The 24237-nt window shown below is 43.5% G+C and overlaps 1 protein-coding gene across 1 annotated transcript in view; it reads left to right on the forward strand.

The window, feature by feature from the left end:
* LOC144486009 (scavenger receptor cysteine-rich domain-containing protein DMBT1-like) overlaps positions 1-24237 on the forward strand; it is a 160859-nt gene that overhangs the window by 126695 nt on the left and 9927 nt on the right. Inside the window, exons 17-19 of the mRNA XM_078204118.1 lie at positions 5382-5553; positions 5643-5708; positions 20088-20334. Coding sequence (XP_078060244.1) covers positions 5382-5553; positions 5643-5708; positions 20088-20334 — 485 coding nt within the window. The remainder of the gene's footprint in view (positions 1-5381; positions 5554-5642; positions 5709-20087; positions 20335-24237) is intronic.

Below are 24237 nucleotides of genomic sequence, written 5' to 3' on the forward strand. Positions count from 1 at the left end.
TAAAGTACATGAGTCAGGCGGTAATTTGTTAGTGTGGATCCAAATTGATTTATACACAAGAAAAAGAGAGAGAGAATAAATGGCAGCAGTGACTTGTCCGGTACCACCGGGATCAGGGCTTCACACCCAGCTTTTCTCAAAACATATCAATGATCAGGATGAGGGAACCAAATGTAACAGTTTCAAATTTACTGATGAAACAATACTGGGTGGGATTAAGGGATTGGAGGATACAAGGAGTTGTCAAAGTGATTTGGACAAGGTGAGTGGGTGAGCAGATAAGTGCATGGCAGATGCAGTAGAATGCCACTAAATGTAAGGTGTGGTGTGGTGTGGAAAAACAGAGTATTATTCAAATGGTGAAATAATCGGAAGCGTAAACAGCCAGAGGGATCTGGGTGTCCTTGTACACCAATCAGTGAAAGTGCACAGGCAGATGCCTCAAGCAACTGGGAAGGTAAATGGAATGTTGCCTTCATTGCAAAAGGACTTCTGATCATAATTAGACATGTCCATCTGCAGTTGTACAGCGCCTTGGCAAGACCACAGCTGTCGTATTGCGTGCAGGTTTGAAAGGATATATTTGCCATAGAGAAAATATAGCGGAGGCTGACGCAAGAGTTGGCCGCACTGTCCGAAGAGAAGGGATTTGTTCAAGTTTGCCAGTTTCACTACAGTTCAGAAGGATGAGAGGAGATCTGATTGAAATGTATAAAAGTCTAACAGCACTGGACAGACGACATCCACTGGGTAAGTTTTCCACGTTTGTGGAATCTAGAACCAGGGGGCACAGTCTCAGGATACGGGAGACTAGTTAGGAGAGGAGGAGAACTTTTTTCACTTAAAGGGTAGTGGACCTGTGGAATTATCTGCCATTGAAGGTTCTGGAGGCCAAGTCACTGAATATATTCAAGAAAGAAATGCATTTTGAAAATATACGGATAGAAGGCGAGAATATGGCATTGAGATAGATGCAGTAAGAAGTCTCACAACACCAGGTTAAAGTCCAACAGGTTTATTTGGTCGCAAAAACCACTAGCTACGAAAGCCATTTGCTACCAAATAAACCTGTTGGAATTTAACCTGGTGTTGTGAGACTTCTTACTGTGTTTACCCCAGTCCAACGCCGGCATCTCCACATCATTGTGATAGATGGTCAGCTATGATCTCAATGAATGGCGGAGTATGATCGGAGGATAAATGTTCTTCTGCTCCTGGTTTCCATGTTTCTACATATGCACAGGTCACCCTTGCAGAATTCGCAGCCTCTAACCTGCACTTGTTGCCAAATTACCACCACACCCCTTCCTCAATGTAGATAACGGCGTTGACTAATAATGCATAGATCCGGGCTAATACTGTGGGCACATGCTTTCAAATAACCAGTATGGAAGATTTTGGAAATGAAAATCAACTAATACACCTTGAATTGAAATCTCGTTTCGGTAATGCTGACCATGAAAACATTATCCATTGATGTAAAAACCCATACCAATCAATAATGTCGTTTGTCGACTGAGATCTGCTGTCCTTGTCTGGACGACATGTGACCCCAGCTCTAAAACAGTGTGATAACGTCTTTAAGAGTCTAATAGGCAACTCAGCTTTATTAAATGGCTGCAAAGTCTAACAGTATTGAAACTGAATGATTCACCCAGAAATTACAATTACATTCCCAACCCTGTCGACCCTACAAATTTCATCATGTGGGGCCAGTGCTAAGGTCCGGAAAGCGATCCCACTGACTAGTCAACCAGTACCCTGAAACAATGAAACTTTTAACATCATACTTGCAGACAATGTCCCAAATACAACCATCATCATTGTTGGGTATGACCTGTCCCGCTGACAGGAAAGACCAACAAGACATCCAGTGGGGAGCGGATTGCCCTGGATTTCCTCAACATTGAGTCTGAACTCCCTGAAGTCTCATTAATCCGGTTGGAAGCGTGGCAATGAAATTGCCTGCTGGTTTCATCCTCCCATGCCCACTATCTGATGAACAAGTGCTCCTCCATGTAACACACTGTTTGGAGGAAGCACTGAGGATGGCAAGGGCAGGAAATATACTCTGGGTGGGGACCGAAATATCCATCAACAAGTCATGCTCAGTAGCCACCATTGAATGAGCAAGCAACATTCGAAAGGGCATAGCTGCTGCACTGGGTCTGCGGCAGGCGATGAGTGAATCAACAAAAGATTTAACTTATTTGACCTCCGACTGATCAGGCTGTCTGTTCCAGATGCACATGGTCAAAGTTGTCGGAGTGACCAACAAACTTTCCATTTGGAGGCAAAGTCCTGACTTACAAAGAACAAACAAAGAACAAAGAACAATACAGCACAGGAACAGGCCCTTCGGCCCTCCAAGCCCGCGCCGCTCCCCGGTCCAGGATTGAATCCGGAATCCAGGATCCCCGCCCAATTTTCCAGCCTATCTACATCCTAATATCCTATCCACCGAGCTGTCCCTCACAGCTACGATGCTTTGTTCATCACAACCTATTAACTCACCCCCACCCCCCCATTCCAGACCATGTGATCTTCAGGGAGAGGCGAAAACCCAGAGTGAAAACCCCAGGGCCAATATGGGGAAAAAAAAATCTGGGAAATTCCTCTCCGATCCCCTGAGGCGATCGAAACGAGTCCAGGAGATCACACTGGCCCTGATCGGAAAATGCTTCCCAACCCTTCCGAACACCATATGAATTCCCTGCCCCCGAGACAGGTTCCCAACTATTCGCAGTCTCGCTCTGTACTGGCACCAGCAAGATGATCATAGAATGAAGCCTTGAAACGAGAAACAAAGAACAATTAGCCCGCGCCGCTCCCTGGTCCAAACTAGACCACTCTTTTGTATCCCTCCATTCCCACTCCGTTCATATAGCTGTCTAGATAAGTCTTAAACGTTCCCAGTGTGTCCGCCTCCACCACCTTGCCCGGCAACCCATTCCAGGCCCCCACGACCCTCTGTGTAAAAGATGTCCTTCTGATATCTGTGTTAAACCTCCCCCCCTTCACCTTGAACCTATGACCCCTCGTGAACGTCACCACCGACCCGGGGAAAAGCTTCCCACCGTTCACTCTATCTATGCCTTTCATAATTTTATACACCTCTATTAAGTCTCCCCTCATCCTCCGTCTTTCCAAGGAGAACAACCCCAGTTTCCCCAATCTCTCCTCATAACCAAGCCCCTCCATACCAGGCAACATCCTGGTAAACCTCATCTGTACTCTCTCCAAAGCCTCCACGTCCTTCTGGTAGTGTGGCGACCAGAACTGGACGCAGTATTCCAAATGCGGCCGAACCAACGTTCTATACATCTGCAACATCAGACCCCAACTTTTATACTCTATGCCCCGTCCTATAAAGGCAAGCATACCATATGCCTTCTTCACCAGCTTCTCCACCTGTGACGTCACCTTCAAAGATCTGTGGACTTGCACACCCAGGTCCCTCTGCGTCTCTACACCCTTACCTTCAGGTGTTGTGTGGATTTACCAACGAGTTAAACGTGATAGGTTTTGTACAGATCAGTTGAGTCAAAAATGCGCAGCCATTAGACAGTGTGATCAATCAGTTGGAGCAGCAGAATTGTATTCGACCTTAACGGCCCAGCATATCATCTGTTCTGCTATTGCCAGTGTATCAGTCCGAGTGAATGAACAGTGCAGGAGGGGATGCCATTGATAGCGCCGGGGGAACCTCAACAACAGGTGTCAAACTGGTGAAGGTTCAACGCGGGAATGCTTTTATAGCAAACAGCAGAACAAGCATGAGGGAAGTGACCCGAAAACTAATGAATCGGATCCAAAGCTCTGCATCCCTGCCGGATTCGACCATGGCTGGTGTGATTTATTAACTAACCATCTGGAGCATTAGGCGCCCCAAATATCCACGTCCTTAATGAAATATGTTTCAGTATGTCTGAACATTGCAGTATAAAAGATAAAGCTGAAACATTGGCAAATATTATTAGCCAGAAGAACGCAGGAGCTGAAAGAAAGAATTAAAGCAAAATAGTGCGGATGCTGCAATGTGAAACAAAAACAGAAAACCCCGGAAAATCTCAGCAGTTCTGACAGCACCTGTAAGGAGATAATAGAGCCAACGTTTCGAGTCTGGATGACCCTTCATCAGAGCTCTGACGAAGGATTATCTGGGCACGAAACTTTGGCTCTATTCTCTCCCCACAGATGCTGTCAGACCTGCTGAGATTTTCGAGCCTTTTCTGCTTTAGTAGCCAGTACATGATCTATTGTGACTGTCTATTGAGGTCCCTATCATCACAGATGTCAGTCCTTAGCTAATTCAGTTCACTCCAAATGATATCCTGAAATAACCGAAATAAATGTAAACTGTAAATGCTTTGGGCCATGGCAATATTCTGGCTAGAGAAAGACGTATCAGTGATCGCAGTTATAACTTAATCTCAGATGTGGGGTGTTTGCTGATGATTGCACTATTTTCAGCACAATTTGTAACTCCACATATGCTGAAGCAAATAGTGCACATATGCAAGAAAACCTGGACACCAGTCAGGCCTGGGCTGCGATATGCCAAGTAACATTCGCGCTACAAAAATGCCAGGCAATTACAAATGCCATCAAAGGAGATTCCACCCCTCCCTCCTTGGCGATTGAATTTCATTACAATCATTGAATCCCCCACTATCACGAAGCTGGGGGTGAGGGGGGGTGGTGTGTGTGCAGCTGACCTGAACCTGAATTGTACCAGGCACAAAATACTGGTGACGAGAGCAGGTCAGATTCTGGAGATTCTGTGGAGAGTTACTCACTTCCTCACTCCCCAAGACCTCTTCATCGTCTAAAAGGCACAGTCAGAGTGTGATGGAATCGTCTCCAGTTGCCTGGATGTGCGCAGTTCCAACAACTTTCAAGACGCTCGACAGCATCCCGGACAAAACAGCCACCTGATTGACACCCCACCTCACCAACATCAGCATTCACGCCCTCCACTATCTACACGCATGGCAGCGGTGTTTGCCATTTACATGATACACTGCCACAACATAATAAAAAAGTGGATCATATAGTCTCACAGTAATCTGATGTCATGTTGGGCACGGAAGATCAGATGAAATTAATCCCATTGAAATTATTGCTGGTTCTCTGGGATTTCTCACTCTCTTTGAAAATTATTTTAAATTAAAAATTTGGTTTATTCATATGTCGTTTGAATTAAGGACGGAATCAAAATGTGATCTTTATTCAGTGTTCAGAACGGATCAGGACCCAGTCCAGGGACTGCCTCCTGTCCTCAAAACACCTGGGAAATCCCTGAACAGATCCTTTCCTTCTCATTCCCAGTGCTTACCTTTCACTCTGTTTTTCAATACGCTCCTTATTATTCTTTACAGAAAGTAAATGAAATCGCAGACAGTGGGAACCTCGCGGACTGTTCCACACTTCTCCTAAATCTGGTGATAGAGAAAGGCTCTCGGGCTCTCAGGGTGATGTGGGAATCCTTTGTGGAAATGCACCGTGGGTTACCAAAGTTGGAGAAAATACTGAGGGAATTACCGACACTTGGTACAGTAAAATCGCACAGTGAATTAAACATTGCAGATTGTTCTGATATTGCACATCGCTGATTTCATGATTGTAATTCCATTAATCAGGTCCTGATGCATTTGTTTACATGAACATCCCACAAGGTTTATCGGAAGTACCCAGTAACCTAAAAGGTAAGTGATGACAGTGAAGATTGCAAACTAATTATTTCACTTCTCAGAGTCTGAATAGTTAGTTGTCAGAATTTGGAAATCAGAAAATCGAAGTCTCGGAATCAGGGTTAAATATTGTTTGAATTTGTCGTCCATCCTCATCTGTTCTGCACAGGTTCAAGTTTGCAATTCATCCGACCATACACATTAGGAGCAAATGTTGACCTCTCGGTCCCTCTAAACTGCTCCACCATTGAACAAGTCCATGGCTGATCGCATCACAACCTTCACACTGCATTCCTGTTTTTCCCAATCATCTTTTGTCTGCTGTGCTTTATATTTTTTCACTTAACCAACTCTGAATTACCAGAACCTCATTTTCTTGTTCTGTGTATTTTCCACCATAGTCCATAAATACTTTGAATGCCTGAACTTCACTGAACCGTCGCCAAGTTTGTTTTTTCAAATTTATTCTTTTAATAGTTCAAATCCTCAGTTAACTAATCAATTTAGGGGGATTAGCGGGGGTAAATATGTGGAGTTACGGGAAAGTGCTTGGGTGGGATGTTCTGTCGGAGAGTCGGTACAGACTCGATGGACCTGGTGGCTTCCTTCCCCACTATCAAGGCTCGCCTTGTTAACATGCTCGTAATGTCTCTGTTTTGCAATTCATAAACACCCTTCAACTTGTTCTGAAAGCCAAGTATGGAGAGCTCGGCGTGCCTTTGTGAGGGTGACCATCAAAGCTAATGCGTGCTGCTTATTGTGTTGCTGTTCTAAATTATGAATTACCTTTTTGCATTTGATCACTTTAATTTATTCTTCTTCTTTTTGGAACAAGTAAATGATATGATGCGGCCCCTTAAATGTTCTTTCACGCTGTTTGATAGGGTCAAGGACAGTATTAAGTTATAGACAACGTTGTAATTATTTTCTCATCATCATTTAAGAAAGATGCATTCAAATGCCATCTCTTTGCAGTAGATTTTTGACCCAGGTCACAAGCCTATGGACTTATGATCAGGGAGAGTTATAGCGAGAATGTCACTGTCAATGATTCTATGAGACTCTGACTCAATTGTAAATAAATAGTCAATGCGAGAGTGACAGCAGTGAGTTTCGGAGTAAAATATAAAGTCTCTGTTACTCGGGTGCAGAAGCTTCCATATGTCGAGCAGCCCAGCTTCAGTAACATGATTGCTCAGTGATTTGCTTATATTGGAGCAAGGGTTTGATGATGCTGAGAGCCAGTCTCCCATTTGGGACAGAACACAATTCGAATCTCACCCAATAAGAACAATCCTGTACTTTTAGCTGAGATAAGATTGAAGATTAGCTTCATGAATTGTGGGTCATTCTTATTTGGGGCACATGAATGACAGTTCCGTGCCTTCTCCTGTTCCGTTATGCAATACGAATTTGCCTTCATTGTCCGTATGTTGTGAGTGGACACAAAATTTCACCAGTCTGTGAAATAAGATTGTTATTCCCCTTATTCCCCCTGATGGGTGAGAGGAAAAGAAGACCTGGTTTGCCCAAGATCTGCCCAGCTACTATGTTCTTTATCTGACAAATGTGTTTCCTTTAAAAATGCAATTTTGCAGCTTTGATGTTTCAGCTCAGAGAGCATTTTTCCCTTGAGGTTTTACATTCTAGCTAATTACCTTGAACACATCCATAATAATCTGCATTTCATTGATCTGACAGGAGTATCCAGCTCGGCAAGTAGCCTGGTATCAGAGAAGAAAGCATTGACAGAGGGCAAAGGAGAAAAATAAAGAAAAATGTACTGCCAATACAATGGCTTTTACATGGTTCCCTTGGGAGTACTGTGATAAAAACTATATACATAAAAAGTTTAACTGCAAATTTGATCCATTTCCAAGTGCTGAAAACCAAATGTGCTTAAACCAACAAAAGTGGCTCGCTATTCAACCCATCAAATGTCTACTTGAGCCTCATAACTATAATTCTCCAGACCAGATGTTCCGACTCTGAGGCTTACAGCTCCATTGGTGATAGGCCACATGAGTTAACTCTCCCGTCTAAACAAGCGCAGCTGTGTCCATGGATACGGTCAGCTGAGACTGCTCCACCCCGCCCATCAAAGTGTTCATATCCCCACCCGTTATGTGAACTGGCTAAAACTTTCTGAACATCACTGAATAAAGCAAAGTGCATGTAAAAAATGCATCTCTGCCACTTGGAAAATGATATCAGCAAATAACATGCCACGTGGTGCAAGGTTCGCTCCAGCTGCTTACCCTCCAATCGGCTCGCACTGATGCCCAGATGTTGCAAACCCTCTGCAGCCTCCAATGCAGATGAAAAGGATTTGCTTGCATCCTTGAGGTGGACTCTCCGCCTCACCGGGTAATGTTTTGAAACCTTATGCTTTTCTCCCTAAGCTGCTTTTTAATAGCTGTATATTCACATGTTTACCACTCCAGATGTGGTGAGTCGTCGTTATCGAGCATGAATCGCCTTCCTTTCAATTGGAGATTTTTCTCACCTCAAGCCTTGGTGAGAATCTATTGTTGTGTCCGGAATCTGAGCGATTTTACCACCGATTATCTCAGGGTGTATTAGTATTCAACGGCTTTTGCTGCAGCGATCTATGAACCCGCTCTAGTTGTAGTAGAACATCGACTGGCAGTTTATCTAGGTCATTGAAAGAGTTTTTGACCAAATGGATAATGTCCCCGCCTTCTGAGTTTTCTGGCACCCCATAAATTCACTGGGGATTCTGTCTCCTGAATTTTTCGAGGTACTCGTATCTGTCCTCTAACTGCCTATTTCGACAGAGTAAATGAAAGAGTAGCTTGTCGTTGTTGATGTTGTTATCCTCAAACTTTCTAATTCTGTTCTCAGACTCCAGTAACTGCTTTGAAAACCCGCTGACAGTTTGTTCCAGTTCTGAGATTGAATTAAGGCTTTTCTCAAGGACCTCATTTACGGAATTTCTGAATGTTCTCAGTTCAGGAAAGTGCTCAGACCAGACCTTTCCATACCTGACTTTTCTCAGATCAATCAGCATGGGGTTCAGCTCAGACTTCTCAATACCCGATGTGGTGCTCGGGCAGCCCTGATGCTGCCATGTGGAGAGGGGTGGCGAATTCTCACTTTGTTTCAATCTTCCTGAAGCACTTTGCATTCTTCTCTCTTCTGTCTCATAGTTTGGCTCTTGTGTCTATATCTATAAGTGGTATTTGTTTGGAGGTTATTTAATAACTGGATGGGCGGCACGGTAGCACAGTGGTTAGCACTGCTGCTTCACAGCTCCAGGGTCCCGGGTTCGATTCCCGGCTCGGGTCACTGTCTGTGTGGAGTTTGCACATTCTCCTCGTGTTTGCGTGGGTTTCCTCCGGGTGCTCCGGTTTCCTCCCACAGTCCAAAGATGTGCGGGTTAGGTTGATTGGCCAGGTTAAAAATTGCCCCTTAGAGTCCTGAGATGCGTAGGTTAGAGGGATTAGCGGGTAAATATGTGGGGGTAGGGCCTGGGTGGGATTGTGGTCGGTGCAGACTCGATGGGCCGAATGGCCTCCTTCTGCACTGTAGGGTTTCTATGGGTTTCTATGGATGGCGATGGATTTTTGTTCGGCTTGAACAGAGCAATACACAGTCGGTAGCCATTAATTTTTCCAGCTCCGTCTTGTGTCCAATTTCCCCACTTTTCGAAGAACCTGGTCTGTCAGACAACCCTTGCAATTTTAAATGTTTCGCGAGACTTTCAATAATTCCACCTTTCCTTTCCCCGACAAGTCACTCTCATTCCAAATTATCTGCCAATTCAGTTAACTAAGTCTTAGTTACTTTCTGTAAACCCATCAGTGTTACACCTTCCATTTTCAGGAACGTCTGAGCAGTTTCCAACGGCATTTTGCATTCCAACTGTCGTACAATAAACACCAAAATAATTTTACCGTTCAGCATCCAGTAACTGGCCTTCCACCTGTGAAAATTTCCACTGAATTTTTACTCCGAATCCAATTACCCTTTCTCGACGTTTTGAAATTCCAGGCAGGTCCCCACTTGTGTAGCAATTCCAGTCGATGTTATAACGGGATGGGATGATCCCAGAATTAAACTCTGGCTCAAAGGATTGCAACTTTTAAAAAGAAAAAAAATAAACGTGGACTAACAGAGTCACAGAACCACTACTTAATTTTAGCAACAAGAAAGGAACATTTATGAAACAATGAAAAATGGATTACAATAAAATACACCTTTACTCCTCCTTTTGGCCACCCAATATACACACGTTCTAAGAATAACACGAATGACAATGTAAAATTGCAGGAAACTATGGTGGTCTCATCAGCACACAACATACTGTTTGCTATTTCTCCTCAGAATCCGCTCAGATGCTTGTCATTTGCGAGTTTCGAAATTCCACTCCCAAAAAAAATGCTTCATGTCTTGCATTATATCTCACATCGACTTTCTCGCACAAATCGTCTCCCACACACATCCTCTCCTGGCACATACACCCCCACTGGCGCACACATCCCCACTGGCGCACACACCCCCACTGGCCCACACACCCCCACTGGCCCACACACCCCCACTGGCCCACACGCCCCCACTGGCCCACACGCCCCCACTGGCGCACACGCCCCCACTGGCGCACACGCCCCCACTGGCCCACACGCCCCCACTGGCCCACACGCCCCCACTGGCCCACACGCCCCCACTGGCCCACACGCCCCCACTGGCCCACACGCCCCCACTGGCCCACACGCCCCCACTGGCGCACACGCCCCCACTGGCGCACACGCCCCCACTGGCGCACACCCCCCCACTGGCGCACACACCCCCACTGGCGCACACACCCCCACTGGCCCACACACCTCCACACACCCACACTGGCCCACACACCCCCACTGGCCCACACATATCCTCTCCAATACGCACATCCTCTCTGCGCACACACACACTTTCTGGCAAACACACCCTCCCTGGTACACACATCCCCTCTGGCACACACATCCCCACTGGCACGCGCGCACTTCCCCTCCAGCGCGCGGGCCCTCCCTCCCTCCGGCACGCGGGCCCTCCCTCCCTCCGGCGCGCAGGCCCTTCCTCCCTCCGGCACACATACATTCTTCTGTTGATTCCTTCACAATCTCCATCACTTTCTCTCACACACTCTCACTCCTTAACTCATTCACTCACTCTCTCTATCACATCCTCCATCTCTCACACATTCACACACTTTCAAACTCTCTCACTCACTCTTTCACACTTTCCCTCACACCTTCATCACCTCTCACAGATTATCTCTCTCTCTCAAACTTACTTTCTCATGTTCATTCTCTCACACCATTTTTCATACTATGTTTCTCACCACTTCTAATTCACACCCACACATTCTGCTCACTCACTCTCGCTCGCACACTCTCTCTCATTAAGGTATTAAGGATCCACTTGTCCCGTAAAATGCTCTTGTCTTACTGCTATTACCCAATTATAGATTCTGACGGCCTCTGTTTATTGCTCGTGTTCCTTAACTGCAGCAGTTCTCTGGTTTGCGCAAAGTTGACCTTTTTCCCATCATGCTCTGCAGACATTTCGCTGTTAGTCCCCCTTTGATCAATTGAGAATTAGCGAATTGGAGCACAATTGAGCCTCATCAAACCTCACTCTTGTCATGCAGCTTTAATAGAAACACATTCCAAGCATTTCATTTAATGAGACAAACAAGAACAGCAATTCAATTATTGCTTTATTTTACATTTCTCGTACCAATTCAAACATAAACAGTTGCAACTCATTAAATCTTCACTCTACTTTTACTAACTGAACATCAACTTTCAACTGAACTTTAACTCTTAAACTGCACTTTAACTTTAACTGAACATCAACTTTAACTGAACGTCAACTTTAACTATTTAACTGAAAATAGATACTACCCAGTTGAGGAAAACATTGGCCAAGGAATATCCTCGATGTAGAATCTATTTTCCCCTTCTGAAGCATCCTTCAGGGTACAAGTCTACTTGCGATGGTCGGTCTCTTTGAGTTATCGCTGCCAAACAAAGGACCCACATGGCTTTTTATCCACAATTCTTCACTCGCCTCCAGAAGATTATCTGTCATCCAGCCAATTGTGTAACCAGAAACCGATCACAAGGCTCGAACATCCACTGAAATTACTTTCGAACAACACCTTTATGCTTAGTTCATTTTATATGTCCCATACATAGCAGCTATATAAATCAGAGATGCAGTGTTTCTGTTAATGTAAACAACTTCCCTTATCTGGGCCAATACAGGAATTTCAGAACACAGCTCCCAGACCACAGTCTCTTTCCGACCGAAACCTGGTTTTAATTTATATGTTGAATAAAAATCCCAGCATGCTTCTCTCCCAGCGAGAATACCCTTTTTCCAGTCACTGTTGCCATTATTCTTGTTAAGTCATTGTCGTAGCCGTTCTTTCTCCGTCCACACCCTGTTGAAGCAGATACTCAAATCCATGTCATGTTAAATTCGAAGTATATCGATCAGTAGTTCGGGCTTTCTTATGTACAATTATGTTTCTAACTTATTTTCCATTTCATCTCTCCGGAATTCAAATGATCATAGTATGCATTTGTTACTTGAGCTTCGAAACTACAACAATAATTGCAACATGCAAAGTAATTCTTATCCAGAGTTGTATTTGTACTTTTGCACCCCAATTCCAAAATTCAACTCAACAGTTGGTTCTGTTTGTTGCTGCAATCAGTTGCCTGGTTTCCCCTCTTTGTTTAATGATTTGGGCAATCGTTTGGTGAATTGTACTTGTTTCTTGATCCATTGCCAGACTTTATGTAAAATTACAATGTTAGTTTCTCACTTATCATCGTAATTGCCCAAAGTACTGTTTGATTCTTCAGTGACATTATCAATGTTTTCTTCCAGTTTATCTCTGTCGACCAGCTTGAGGTGGCCTCAGCATGATGGGATCTGGGCTTTAAAGTAAAGGATGGTGTTAGCAATGGGAAAAACTCTCACAGCCATATTCCTATTCTTTCAATTAGGTGGTAATACAATATTCCCCGTTTCCCTTATAAGGAACTTGGACACTGTCAATATCGAGGGTTCGGATTTCCATTGTACTATTCAGATGTTTGTCTGTTTTAAATCCACACAAGGCTTTTACGCTGGGATATACAAGATCATACATCATAGATTATAGAATCCTACAGTGCAGAAGGAGGGCATTCGGCCCATCGAGTCTGCACCGACCTCAATCCCACCCAGGTCCTCTCCCCATTTCCCCATGCACTTACACTAGTTACGCACCCTGACACTAATTGGCAATTTAGCAAGGCCACTTCACCCGCATATTTGGACTGTGAAAGGAAACCGGAGCACCCAGAGGAAACTCACGCAGACACAGGGGGAATGTGCAAACTCCACGCACACAGTGACCCAAGCCGGGTATCGAACCCGGATCCCTAGTGCTGTGAGGCAGCAGTGCTAACTACTGTGCCACCGTGCTGCCCCTCATAAGACCATAAGATCATGAGAACATAAGACCATAAGAAAAACAGACGTCGGTTGTTCAGCTCCTTGGGCCTGCTCAGCCATTCAATAGAATCATCTGATCTGACATTCCTCATGTCTACTTCCCCGCCATTTGCCATAACCCTTGATTCCCTTGCTGATCAAAAATATGTTTCTCAGCCTTAAAAATACGCAATAATTCTTCCGCCGCAGCTCTCTGTGGAAAAGAGTTCCAAAGACTCACAACCCTGTGGGAGAAGAGTCTTTAATTGGCGTCCCTTTATTCGAAGTCTATGCATTCTTGGCCTAGAGTCTCCCATGACTGGAAACATTCCCTCAGCATTTAGCCTGACAAGCCCCTTAAGAATCCTGTCTGTCTCAATGAAATGAGTTCTCATTCTTCTAAATTCCAATGAGTAGAGTCCCAAGCTGCTTAACGTTTCTTCAGAAGACAATTCCTCCATAAGTTCTGTGAAATGCCGTGAATGAAATCATATATTCCTTAAATAAGGGGACCAAAAATGTTCACAGTACTCCAGATGTGGTCTCACCAACACTTGCAACACGACTTCCCTACTCGTACTCCAACACCATTGAAATAACGGCCAACATTCCAGTAGATTTCCTGATTACCTGCTGCACCTATGTGCCAGATGTCTGTGCTTCGTGCTCAAGTACCACCAAGGTACTTTGTCTTGTGACTTACTGCATTTTTTCTCCATTTAAATAATACGCTTTTCTTTTGTTCTCCCTTCCAAAATGAACGACTTGTGTGGGATAGTTGGCCGATTGGATAGGTAACCGGCTATCTGATCGAAGACAGAGGGTGGTGGTGGATGGAAAATTTTCGGACTGGAGGCAGGTTGCTAGCGGATTGCCACAGGGATCAGTGCTTGGTCCTCTGCTCTTTGTGATTTTTATTAATGACTTAGAGGAGGGGGCTGAAGGGTGGATCAGTAAATTTGCTGATGACACCAAGATTGGTGGAGTATTGGATGAGGTGGAGGGCTGTTGTAGACTGCAAAGAGACACAGGATGCAAAGCTGGGCTGAACAATGGCAAATGGAGTTCAACCCTGATAAATGTGATGTGAATCATTTTGGGAGGACAAATTTAAATGTGGATTACAGGGTCAAAGGTAGGGTTCTGAAGACTGTGGAGGAACAGAGAGATCTTGGGGTTCATATCCACAGATCTCTAAAGGTTGCCACTCAAGTGGATAGAGCTGTGAAGAAGGCCTATCGTGTGTTAGCTTTTATTAACAGGGGGTTGGAGTTTAAGAGCCATGGGGTTTTGCTGCAACTGTAGAGGACCTTGGTGAGACCACATTTGGAATATTGTGTGCAGTTCTGGTCACCTCACTATAAGAAGGATGTGGAAGCGCTGGAAAGAGTGCAAAGGAGATTTACCAGGATGCTGCCTGGTCTGGAGGGTAGGTCTCATGAGGAAAGGTTGACAGAGCTCGGGCTGTTCTTTCTGGAGCGGAGGAGGTTGAGGGGAGACTTAATAGAGGTTTATAAAATGATGAAGGGGATAGATAGAGTGAATGTTCAAAGACTATTTCCTCGGGTGGATGGAGCTATTACAAGGGGGCATAACTATAGTGTTAATGGTGGGAGATATAGGAAGGATGTCCGAGGTAGGTTCTTTACGCAGAGAGTGGTTGTGTTGTGGAATGGACTGCCTGCAGTGATAGTGGAGTCAGGCACATTAGGAACATTCAAGCGGTTATTGGATAGGCACATGGAGCACACCAGGATGATAGGGAGTTGGATAGCTTGATCTTGATTTCAGATAAAGCTCGGTACAACATCGTGGGCCGAAGGGCCTGTTCTGTGCTGCACTGTTCCATGTTCTATGTTCGATGTTCCGACTTCACATTTTCTCAAATTATGCTCCATTTGCCAACTTTCTGCCCACTTACTTAGCTTCCAATAAAATATTTATAGGTTGTTTGAATCCATCTTGCAACTTGCCTTTCCACCTGTTTTTGTATTGTCTGTAAATCTGGCTACAAAACATCAATTTCCTTCATCCAAGTCATTATTATATATTGTAAACATTTGCACTCCCGCACTGATCCCTGTGTAAACCTACTGTTTATAGGTCACCAACCTGAAAAGGAACCCTTTATGCCACTCGCGGTTTCCGGCCCATTAGCCAGTCCTCGATTCATGGCAATACACTGCCTCAAACATCATGGGCTCATATCTAATACCTTGAACTTTTTTGACGTACCTTGTAAAACGCCTTCTGGAAGTCCTAATACAACACATCTACTGCTTCCCCTCTCTCCACTCTGGTTGAGAGTTCCTCGAAAAAGTCGAATAAATTAGTCAGACATATTTCCCTTTCATGAAGCCATGGTGATGCTGTTAAATTAGATTATAATTTTACAAATCTGCTGCTATTGCTTCCATCATAATTGATTCCAATCTTTTTCCACAATAGATGTTAGGCTATTCGGCCGACAGTTACCTGCTTTTTGCCTCCATTCCTTTTTGAATAGGGGTGGCACATTGGCATATGGGGAAGGAGCAGGCAATTATCTTGTCTCTTTGATAGAATTCTGCTAATGTGGTACCCACCAGCTTTCCCTTCTACTGTCCTTAACTGTTTTTCCTTTAGTTCGTGAATTGCGTGATTGGCACAAACTCTGTATTTTATTCTTTTAAGGTTTTGAATTCCATTCCATAACTGCAGACAATTAAATGATGGAAAAATATTATCATCTGTTGCAACTTCATTGTCATTCCCAATATTTAACTTTATCTTCCTATCTGCAGATCACCTCGTTCCTCTACACATAACAGCCCTAAAGTGTTATTGTAAAATTACTTTACAGTCATTAATTTCTGACATATTAGCATTTAATTAAGTATAAATTCAGCAACATATTTTTCATGCCTCTGTATACGTTAGCTGAGTTTACATTAACATTACTCCGCATGCATAACACACAAAAAACGTCATATTACCTTTAGAAATTGAGGCCAAGATTCAAATTGACCATAAGCTGAGAATATGTTTAACTCATCACTTTTCGAACAACTAAAAGGTCTTGAAACTCAAAAAAAACATATAGACTAAATCATATTACTCTTTGTTCCTTAAAAACAATTTTTAAAATTGCTTATTAGCCTCTTAAACAGTATGTAACTTCTTAAATACGAGTTGCTAATATTCATACAATCAATTTATTTAAATAGTTAAATATCCAGGGATGGCAGTTTTAAGAGAAGGGTTAAATTATCAGATACAGCAGTGCCCGAATTGAAATGGAAGTTAAGTGAATTTAATCACAAATACTTTAATTCAAAGGGTAACAAATTAGTTTAAATGTGTTCACCTTTTCTACAAAAAGACAAAGCCTTTACATCCCCAATTATCATTATGTTGTGATAAACAATCTTGAAGTCTTGAAGCTGCTCGACTTCCTGATTGTCTTGTGCTTCATGAGCTATATATTTGAAGAAAACACAAAGTATGCATTTGGCTTGGAGCCAAGTTAGTTAATTCAGTCCAGAAATATCTGTCTATTTGAGAAAAACTGAAAGCTAAAATCTGCTCTAAATAAAAAATCGCAATCCGTATATGAGACGTGCAATAAATTTAAACAGAGAATTGTTAAGTTTTTGCTTGTTGGAAATTAAAACAGAACAAAAGTTTTCAAAAGTAGTTACATCATCACTGCCCGTTTTAAAAAAAAAATACAAATAAGTTATCAGCAACCATGCCCAGGATTAAGGAATTTCAAAGTTTTGCCTGGTTATAAATTTCATTTTTCATTCTGCTCATGACCCACATTTGATTATAAACTGTTTATTGAAACTCTTATTACAAAATCGTAATTAAGGGAAACAAAACATTAAAGCTACCAAGACAGCAAAGAAAAGTCCATACCAGTGTTTTATTGGACATACAGACTCATCGAGCATGGATGCCTTGCATTCACATATCCTCTACACAGCATTAAACTTTGCTTTCATTCATTGTTAACGATTTATAACTGAAAATAGAATATTAAAATAAAATAAGGGAATAGATTCAGACAGGAGTCATCATTATTCTTTCTACAAAAACTGCAATTATCCTCAAAGCTAAAGGTAAATTCTGAAGAAATTATAAACAATGCCTTTCTGGTTTAATAGTCAATCTCTCTAAGCCATAGATAGTCTTTGAAGTTAAACCAAAGTGAAAATAATTATAGTTTTTGTCCCATCATCACCACTCTCCCGCCAAAACAAAGCAGGTGCTTCAAAAACTCCTGTATCATTTTATCACAATTATCCTCTCCTGACTCAACCTATTTCAACATACAACTGCATGCATTTACCAAGAAACTTTAAACCAGCTAATGGAACCAAATATCAGAGGGTTAACCAGCACAATTCAATGCCACAGACAAGAGGCACAGATTCGCTGGCAAGAAAAATCACACGGACCTGTCACACAACACAGAAACTTACTCAAACACAAGTTTCCTTATCAAAGCATATTGTGTTTTAAATGTGCATTCAGAATGCTGTGATTCAAAGCCTTTTCCCAGATGGTTAGGTAGCTTATCCATTCAGGCGTGATCTGTTTTATCTATGACCTGAGCCTCCCACCAATTTACAGCACAGCAGTGGATCGGTATGAGCCTACCCTTGCATTTGCCTCTTGCCAATTTGTTTACAACATGTCCAGGTGATGTGTGGGGACATAGTTCCTTCCCCTCCCAGTTCTGTAACATCGCGCAATCACTTGCTCACTTATTTGTTTTGGTGCAAATGGTCCCTTGGGTTTCTTTGCGGTCGATGTGAGGGTCGTGATCATGGGTGCAAGTGGACCTGATAGTTTCACCGAATGCACACCATATCTCCGTCCCTGTCGCTGTCTTCATCCAGATCTATGTTCCCAAATGTGTAAAACAACCCACCATAGGCGACAGTAGCAAATTCAATAATTCAATTTATCACTGATTCCATCCACCCCATGGTTCTTAAAACTGCACATCACACCATTTGAACTGAGAATAGAGACGTCAATTTATCACTCTCTATGTCAGCCTCTATCTCCTTCTGACATGTATCATTAGACAATTTTTGATTGTGTTCTGTGTTTCACTTCACAGTTGCCTCGAATTTACTATATTTCTGCACTATCTCCTCACATTCTTGTTAGCTGCATCCCTCTCTATCACAGCTCTCTATCTCATTATCGTCCTTCTCACAGTGTGCATGAAAGTGACTCACCCGTGACACTTGCATATCATTATATTGTTCAACTTCTAAAGCCACATGTCAGTTTCAAGTTTTGCTTCACTAAACTTCTGTTTTAACCTTGCATTTTCCAGCTGCTCCCCCTATGCTGCCTCACAGGCGAGGGACACGGGTTCTTTTCCTGGTTTGGGTTACTGTCTATGTGGAGTCTGCACGTTCTCCCTGCGCCTGCATGGTTTTCCTCCGGGTGCTCCGTTTTTCTCCCATAGCCCGAAAGATGTGCTGTTCGGTTCCTTGACTTCAAGAAGGCAGCTCATCGCCACTATCGCAAAGGCAATCGGCGACGGGCAATGTATGCTACCCTAGCCAGTGACATCTGGATCCAGTAAATGATTAATAAAAACCTCTCCAACGGACCCTCTCACACAAACTGTCTCGCACAATTTCTGTCACAGTACACTCCCTTTCACACACACGCTGTCCCACATACACAGTTATACACATGTTCTCACATACACATTCTCATACTCACTGTCACTCACTTGCGCACACACTCTCACACTCTATCCCTCACAGAGACTCTCACACATGCACTCATACACACATTCTCAGACTCATCGTCACTCAGTCACAGGCAGATTCTCTGTCACATAATCTCTCGCATGGTCTTCCTCTCACATATTTCTCACATACTCTCACAATCTCTTTCTTATGTATACCCACAACACCTTCATTCTTCCTCTCACACGCACTCTCTTCCATACACGCTGTGTGTTTCTCAAACACACATCGATAACTCTGTTTTGCTCTCACATTTTCTCTCTTTATCTTACATATATCGACATTCTCACTCTCACCTACTCAGTCTCACAATATTATCCTCTCGCCTTTTCTCACTCACACTATCTCCCTCTTCATCGCTTCCTCTGTCATTCTCCCTAACACAGTCTCACAACCTTTATCCCTCAACCTTTCCTCTGTTATTATCGCATTCTGTTTAACACCCGCAGTCTCAGGGAAGTTTTCACTCTCATGTTCCCTCCCACACACTCTCTGTCAGTTGTTCTCCTTCTCTGTTACTCTCACATAATCTCACACACACTCTCTCGCACACAGTCTGCTTCTGTCTTTCTCCATCTCTCTCTCTCTCTCTCTGTGCACTCACTCACACATATCTATGCACAAGCAAACACCCCACTCACGTGCAGTAATTGTTCCTCAGGATTCTCGCCCTTTCTCTGCCCTGACCTGAACTCTGCTATTCGCTGTCGTGATACGAGCTCTGTAAGATTCAAATTGAAATAGAAAAGTGGAGTTTTCAACACTTTGCCGCTTGTCCAATCACAGCCTCCTTTCTCCCCATAGTTTCTTTATTTGTGGTCTAATTCTGTTGCAGGACAAATGACATAAAAATAGAAAATTGCGGAGAAACTCTGCAGATCTGCAGAGGCAGAAAGGGAGACCGGTGTTTGGATCAGATTTGACTTCTGCAGAGCTGAGCTGTCCAGCCATATTTATTAGGCTGAATACAAACAGTTCAGTGGCTGAATTTGGCCCATGGGCCATGAGTTGTAAAAGCCAGTTGTACAAAAATCTATGTTGGAACTGAACTAATGCCTGCAATATTTAATGGATTGGTCAATTTTACCAGGATGTTTGTAAAATGCCAATAGAACTAACTTTCTCTCCGTTTTTATTGAAGATCTCCAACAGAAACACAAGGAGACACTCCGGGTACAAACTGAAACACTGAGAGTGAACACTATCCTCATAAAGGAGAAGATTAAGATTTTCCAGCTGGTTGATCGATACGCTGAGCTAACGGTTATTTCTACTGTTCGAGATCGGACACTTGTCGGACATGAACTGCTGGCAAGAGGCCGAGACCATGAAGAGTGGAGAGAGAAACATCTCCGGAAAGAACTGGAAAAAATCCGAACTGATCAACTGTTTCAGAGCAGCTTTTCCCAGAGAAAATTCAAATCTGGGAATTCAGCAGCAGTGAGCGGAGTGCCGGGAATTAGAAAAACAACAATGGTACAAAAGATTATTTATGACTGGGCCACTGGGAAAATATACCCACACTTTCAACTTGTTTTCAGTATTAAATTCAGGAATTTGAACACTATTAACTGTAGAATAAACCTGAGGAATCCGATATTGGATCAGTATCCCTACTTTGGGAATATTCTGGGAGAGCTCTGGAAGAACCCAGAGGGATTGCTGTTTATATTCGATGGTTTGGATGAATTCAAGGACAGGATTGATTTTGCCGACAATCGGAGAAATACAGAACCTCAGTACATGTGCACAGATCCCGAATGCTGGTGTGAAGTGTCTGACATTGTGTACAGTTTAATACAGCAAAAGCTGCTCCCAGGATGTTCAGTGCTCGTGACCAGTCGCCCCAATGCATTACATTTATTGGAAAAGGTTGAGATCAGTGCCTGGGCTGAAATCCTGGGATTTGTTGGTGATGAATGGAAGGAATATTTCAACAAGTTTTTTGACGATCAGACGGTGGCAGCAGCTGTTTTGAAACACGTGGAGGAGAACGAGATCCTGTACACTATGTGTTACAAGCCTTCCTACTGCTGGATCCTCGGTCTGTCACTGGGTCCCTTCTTTACACAAAGAGACAGGAAACAGCAGCAAGTTCCCAAGACCATCACCCAACTATATTCCTACTATATTTACAACATTCTGAAAAACCATGGCCGAGAGATTGAAAACCCCCGTGATGTGTTACTGAAGCTTGGTGAGATGGCCCACACAGGAGTCTCCAAGAAGAAGATTGTGTTTAGAGATGCAGATTTGACTGAGTACAATCTACAACCTTCCCAGTTCCTGTCTGGGTTCCTGATGGAACTTTTGGAGAGAGATGTTTCTGCCCAGAGTGTGGTTTACACATTCCCACATCTCACCATCCAAGAGTTTGTAGCTGCACTCACACAATTCCTGACTCCAGATCCCGGGGAGATCCGGAAACTCCTCCGTGAAGCCCACAGCGAGGAAGATGGGCGATTTGAGACATGTCTCCGTTTTGTTGCTGGTCTGTCCTCCCCACAGTCAGCTCGACCACTGCAGGAGTTTCTGGGTCTATTTTTTCATCAAACAACCTGCCGAGTGATTGACTGGGTGAAGGAGAAGGTTGAAGGGCAGATTGGAGACACAAAAACTGAAACTGGGAAGAGGAAGCTCCTGAACACATTCCACTACCTGTTTGAGTCTCAGAATAAAGCACTGGTTCGGAACACAGTGGGATCTGTGGAAACACTTTCATTTAGCAGATTGCGACTGACTCCGATTGACTGTGCGGTCCTGACTCATGTCATTGGACTCTGTGATACAATAAAACACCTCGATCTATGGCAATGCTCCATTCAGCGTGAAGGGCTCCAGCGGCTGGGACACGTTCTGCACAAGTGTCAGGAGTTGAGGTAACTGTTTGTTTAGTCTCATAGCAGATATTTTCATTTTTGAGAAGCCATTTCCTTTGTTCTCATAAAACAGAGGCATGTTCATTTGAGGAAGTCGAGAGAAACAATGTCCAATGGTCACAAAGTGTGGGAGACTGGTGAAAAGTAATAAAGCTCATTTGAGAGCAGATGCAGATATGATGGGCCGATTGGCCTCCTTCTGAACCTGTAATAAATCTATGATTCTCTGATAAAACTACATCATTTCAAGAAGGCAGATTCTTGTGGAATAGCCGTGGGCAATAAATGTTGGCATAACCAGCGATGCCCACATTCCTTGAATGAAGAAAAACATTATTGGGATGAATTTTAAATAATTACTGCTGTTAAGGCCTCCCTCCAAAATCTGAAAAAGGATCATTCCCTCTCCCAACAGAAACCATCTGATTCTGTACGATGCTATACAGAAATTAGTTTCTCTTGTTCGGTACAGCTTACAGTTTGTGTTTAATTATTATCAGGATTATTTTACTGCGCTCTACCTCTGTTATGTATTACAGTAGGTGTGTGTTATATTGGGACAATGTCCCTGTATAAGTCACGTGATCACTGGTGACATCATCAGTTCGGGTTGCTTTCTGAATGCCTGCGTTGCGCTGCCTCTACTGACAGCCTCTGTGAACTCCGTCTCGCGTCTTGGGTGAACTGGTTGTAACTGAAACTCAGTGCTTCTATCATTCATTGTGGGCCTCTGAATAGAAGCAACCATTTTTTTAAACCTTCATAACTCTTACAACGTCGTAAACCTTAAATTAAAATGTAGGGACAGTTGAAACTGAAACCAAAAACCCGCAAGCAGGCAGCTTTGTTTAACATGAAGTGAAATTAAAGTTTTGGCCCTTTCTGAGCTCACAAGCACAGAAACACAAATTAAACTTAAACTCATGAATTACTGTGTAATGCCCACAAGCACACATTTATACATAACAGTGAAGCCCAAGATGCAGTATTCTTTATTAATTGCAACCTAAACTTGTCCTGCTAACAGCAATGATCGATGCACATGTGTGTTCAGTCCCTCTGCTCCTGCAATCCGTTAACAATTCTACCGATTATTTTATATTCCTTCCTCGTGTGCATGTTTCCTGAAAGTATCACCTCACCCGTCTCTGCATTGAACTTAATCTGCCACCTATCTGTACACTCCACCACAGTCTGTTTTTCAGTCCCAAGCTCTTCTCACAGTTTACAATGCCTCAAACCTTGAAATTTTCCTCGAGACAGCAAACCATAGAAACCCTACAGTGCAGGAAGAGGCCATTCGGCCCATCGAGTCTGCACCGACCACAATCCCACCCCAGGCCCTACCTCCATATCCGACATATTTTACCCTCTAATCCCTCAAACCTACACATATCAGGACACTAAGGAGCAATTTTAGGATGGCCAATCAACCTAACCCGCACATCTTAGGACTGTGGGAGGAAACCGGAGGAAAGCCACGCAGACCTGAGGAGAATGTGCAAACTCCACACAGACAGTGACCCGAGCCGGGAATCGAACCCAGGTCCCTGGAGCTGTGAAGCAGCAGTTCTAACGACTGTGCTACCGTGCTACCCATTTCTCATTTCCATTGACTTCAGTTTTTCTCTGGCTCCTTTTTGCCACATGTAGCCATATGCTGCCTTGATGTCAAGGGCAGACACTCTCCCCTCTCATGTTGAGTTCAGCTCTGTTGTCCGTGTTTGCATCAAGGCTGTAATGAGGTCGGGGGCTGAGTGACCCCGAGTAACCACAAACTTCAAGTCAGATAGCAGGTCATTGCTAATTAATTGTCACTTGTTAGTCTTGTTAGCCTTCCATTACTCTGCTGATGATTGAGGGTAGACTGATGGGGTGGTAAATGGACAGATTGGATTTGTTCTCTCCTTTTTGATTACGGTCATATCTGGACAATTTCCCACTATTTTGGGTAAACATCAGTGTTGTAGCTCTACTGGAACAGCTTGGCGAGGAACAGAGCAACTTCTGGAACAGTAATCTTCAGTACAGTTACTGGAATATTGTCAAGATCTGAGGTCTTTGCAGTATCCATTATCTTTAACTATTTCTTGACATCATGTGGGGTGAATGGAATGAGCTGATATCTGTGATGTTGGGGCCCTCTGGATGGTTCAGCCACTGAAGTTAGTTACTAATATTTGAACCAGATATTTTGCACTGATGTGCGAGTCTCCTCCGTCATGAGGATGGGATATTTGTGGAGCCTCCTCCTTCTGTTGTTTCATCGTCCACTATCATTCACAGCTAAATGTGGCAGGACTGCAGAACTTGCATCTGAGCCGAGGAAACCAGAATTTCCTGAATGAGGAAACCTGCTGCTGGAAAATCTCCAGTCAAACTGTCAGTGATATGAAACAGGGTTTTCGGATA

This window comes from Mustelus asterias, unplaced genomic scaffold, assembly GCF_964213995.1.
Source record: "Mustelus asterias unplaced genomic scaffold, sMusAst1.hap1.1 HAP1_SCAFFOLD_264, whole genome shotgun sequence".
Lineage (NCBI taxonomy): Eukaryota > Metazoa > Chordata > Chondrichthyes > Carcharhiniformes > Triakidae > Mustelus > Mustelus asterias.